The sequence below is a fragment of the Gavialis gangeticus genome, unplaced genomic scaffold, assembly GCF_001723915.1.
Source record: "Gavialis gangeticus isolate Ggan-Ray unplaced genomic scaffold, GavGan_comp1, whole genome shotgun sequence".
In the NCBI taxonomy this organism is placed as follows: Eukaryota; Metazoa; Chordata; order Crocodylia; family Gavialidae; genus Gavialis; species Gavialis gangeticus.
In genome coordinates, this window is record NW_017729033.1 from 99,852,009 (window position 1) to 99,854,782 (window position 2,774).

General features: G+C 48.6%; 1 protein-coding gene across 1 annotated transcript in view; it reads right to left on the reverse strand.

Moving 5' to 3' along the window:
- LOC109303677 (probable E3 ubiquitin-protein ligase HERC6) overlaps positions 1-2,774 on the reverse strand; it is a gene marked incomplete at its 5' end in the record, with an annotated part of 55,423 nt that overhangs the window by 47,491 nt on the left and 5,158 nt on the right. Inside the window, one exon of the mRNA XM_019525881.1 lies at positions 327-554. Coding sequence (XP_019381426.1) covers positions 327-554 — 228 coding nt within the window. The remainder of the gene's footprint in view (positions 1-326; positions 555-2,774) is intronic.

Below are 2,774 nucleotides of genomic sequence, written 5' to 3' on the forward strand. Positions count from 1 at the left end.
CATAACTTTGAAATTGGGTTTTCAGCCTGGATCTGAATGGGAAATATGCTTCCAGCAAATATAGTAGAATAATTGCTTCAGGTTTGCCATTTTGCTGAGTTTTTTGCCAGTAAAGTCACTTGCTAAGAAAAGCATGGAATCCCTTTCCTTCCAGATACAAATTACGAACTGCATGCTCTTTCCTTCACCAAACTCATAATAAATCATGGTTCATTCTAGTGAGCAGTCTAGGTCTATTCCAACCTCTTATCACAGGGAAGTATATACAGCAAGTAGAAATCCAAGTTAAAATGGCATTTCCTTGAGAAAAGAAAGGATTGCGTTACCTTTGGTGTTGGCCTGGTTTAATCCCAGCTGCCGTGCACTGTTTCTTCCCCATCCATACACAACTCCTGAGAGAGACAGGGCAAAGCTGTGTGCCCCGCCAGCAGCCACTTGTGCCAAAGGGATTCCATTGAGAGATGCAACTTGCTGTGGGCTGGCTTGAGAAGGGAATTCTTTCCCTAGGCCCAGCTGGCCATGGCTGTTCTGCCCCCAGGAAAAGACTCTGCCATCTTTATGTAAAAAAAAAAAAAAATGGAGGGGAAAAGGAGAAGGACCGAGAGAGAGAGAGACCTCCACACCTTCAGGTAAGAGTCGCACGGACTAGTTCAGTAGTTCTTAACTGGGTTGTCATGAGAGCCTGCCAATGGTGCCCCCGCTGCTGCCACTGTGAAGTGAAGCTGTTTCACATGCCTCTGTTTTCAGAAGGCACATCAAAGCCAACCTGAGAAGCAGCCACAACAGAAAGGCACACATGCCTGCATTACATTATTCAGGCAGGCATGCTATTTTCTGCTGCAGCACATCCTGAGGATGGACATCTGTAGGGCAGTTCTGCCTGGTGGCAGTGACTTTAATCTCCAGGCTGCCACTGCCATAAGAGCCGAACCAGAAAGAGCTGCAGCAGGACAATGCACCCACCTGCATGCTGTAATCATAAAAATTAGGGTTGGGAGGTACCTCAGGAAGTCATCTAGTCCAACCCCTGCTCAAACCAGGGCCATCCCAAACTAAACCATCCCAGCCAGGGCTTTGTCGAGCTGGGCCTTAAAAACTTCCAAAGATGAAAATTCCACCACCTCTCTAGGTAACACATTCCAGTGCTTCACCACCCTCCTAGGGAGAGTTTTTTTTTCCTAATATCCAACCTAAAACATCCCTTGCTGCAACTTGAAACCATTGCATCTTGTTCTGTCATCTGCCACCACTGAGAATAGTTTAGCTCCATCCTCTTTGCAACCACTTTTTTGCAACCACCTTTCAGGTAGTTGAGGGCTGGTATCAAATCACCCCTCAGTCTTTAATTCTGCAGACTAAATAAGCCTGCAGATAAGCCTGTAATGCAAGCAGGCACACCTTTTTGCTGCAGATGCTTCTCAGTTCAGCTCCCACATGCCTTCTGAAAACATAGCTGAGTGGAAAAATTCCACCTGCCCCATGTGTTTTTGTTTCCAGGAGACACAGTCCAGGGTAGGGATATGAACGATTAAATGATTAATCGTTTAACCAGTAACATCAGTGATACATTACTGGTTATTGTTTAGCATGGGGTAAGGTGTAGACTAGTAGGGAAGGTGGGGAAGGGAAGCCATGCAGTGCCCAAGAGGGAACCAGAAGGCAGCAAGGAGGAAGAGATGGAGGGAGAAGTGAGGAGGAGGTGAGGGGGGACAAGTACCTATAGCTAGGTTTCGTGGACCCTGGTGCAGCTGCTTGCGGCCTCCTTGCTGCCTGCCATGGGCAGCCTGGCTCTAGGCAGCCCCCAGCTGCCTGCCATGGAGCCTGAGCTGCTTGCAGCAAGCAGCAGGGAGCCTCCAAGTAGCTGCAATGAGGTCCACAAAGCCTAGCTATAGGTACTAGTCTTCTCTCCCTGTCCCCTCTTCTCTGCTGCCATACTGATTTACTGTTAAATCAGTATAATTAAAACAGGTTAAACGGATATTTTTTAAATTGGTATTTACATCCCTAGTCCAGGGTTGGCCTGAGAAGGATTGCAGCAAAAGCATGCACTCCTGCCAGATCAGTTTCCTGTGGTGCAATTTCACCTGGCTGTGGTGGCAGTGGCAGTGGAGTGAACAGAATTATAATGATCTAACCTATGAATAACACATTAATTAATAATATCATTCTAATGTTTATATTATACTATTCATAATATAGTTATATTAGTTTTTTAATGGAGTGCCACTACATTTTGAAAAGTTTCGGGAGGGTGCCCTGAACCTAAGGAAGGCTGACAACTAAAGGTGCACCAATATGTCAGTCCAATATCGGATCGGCACCGATATAAAAAAAATTGGCTGTATTGGAAATCGGCCCGTAATTTAATTTGGCTGATAAATGCCCATGCATGCACGCAGCCACAGTGCAGCATGTAGGCAAGGAGCACAGCCCAGCAGTGTGTAGAGCTGCATGCAGCTGGTAAGGCTGTTGTGGTGGAAGGGGAAGAGAAGGAGTGCGTGGGGGGGCAGATCAACGCTCCCACAGTGAGGAAGGGAGTGGAGCAAGGGTAGGGGCAGCCACTGCCCAGCCGGGTAGGGTAGAGCACGGGACGGAGCTGCAGCTCATCCAGGGGGTGCAAGGAGGGGGAAACGTGCCCCTGGTTCTGTACAGGGTGGGGCAGGTGGGCTATAACTGCAGGCTGCAGCTGGGGCTGCACCGGGCTTTTCTTGGTGAGGGCTGGACTCAGCAGGTAGCGGCGGTGCTAGGAAGGGGCTACGGGGGGGGGGGGGGGG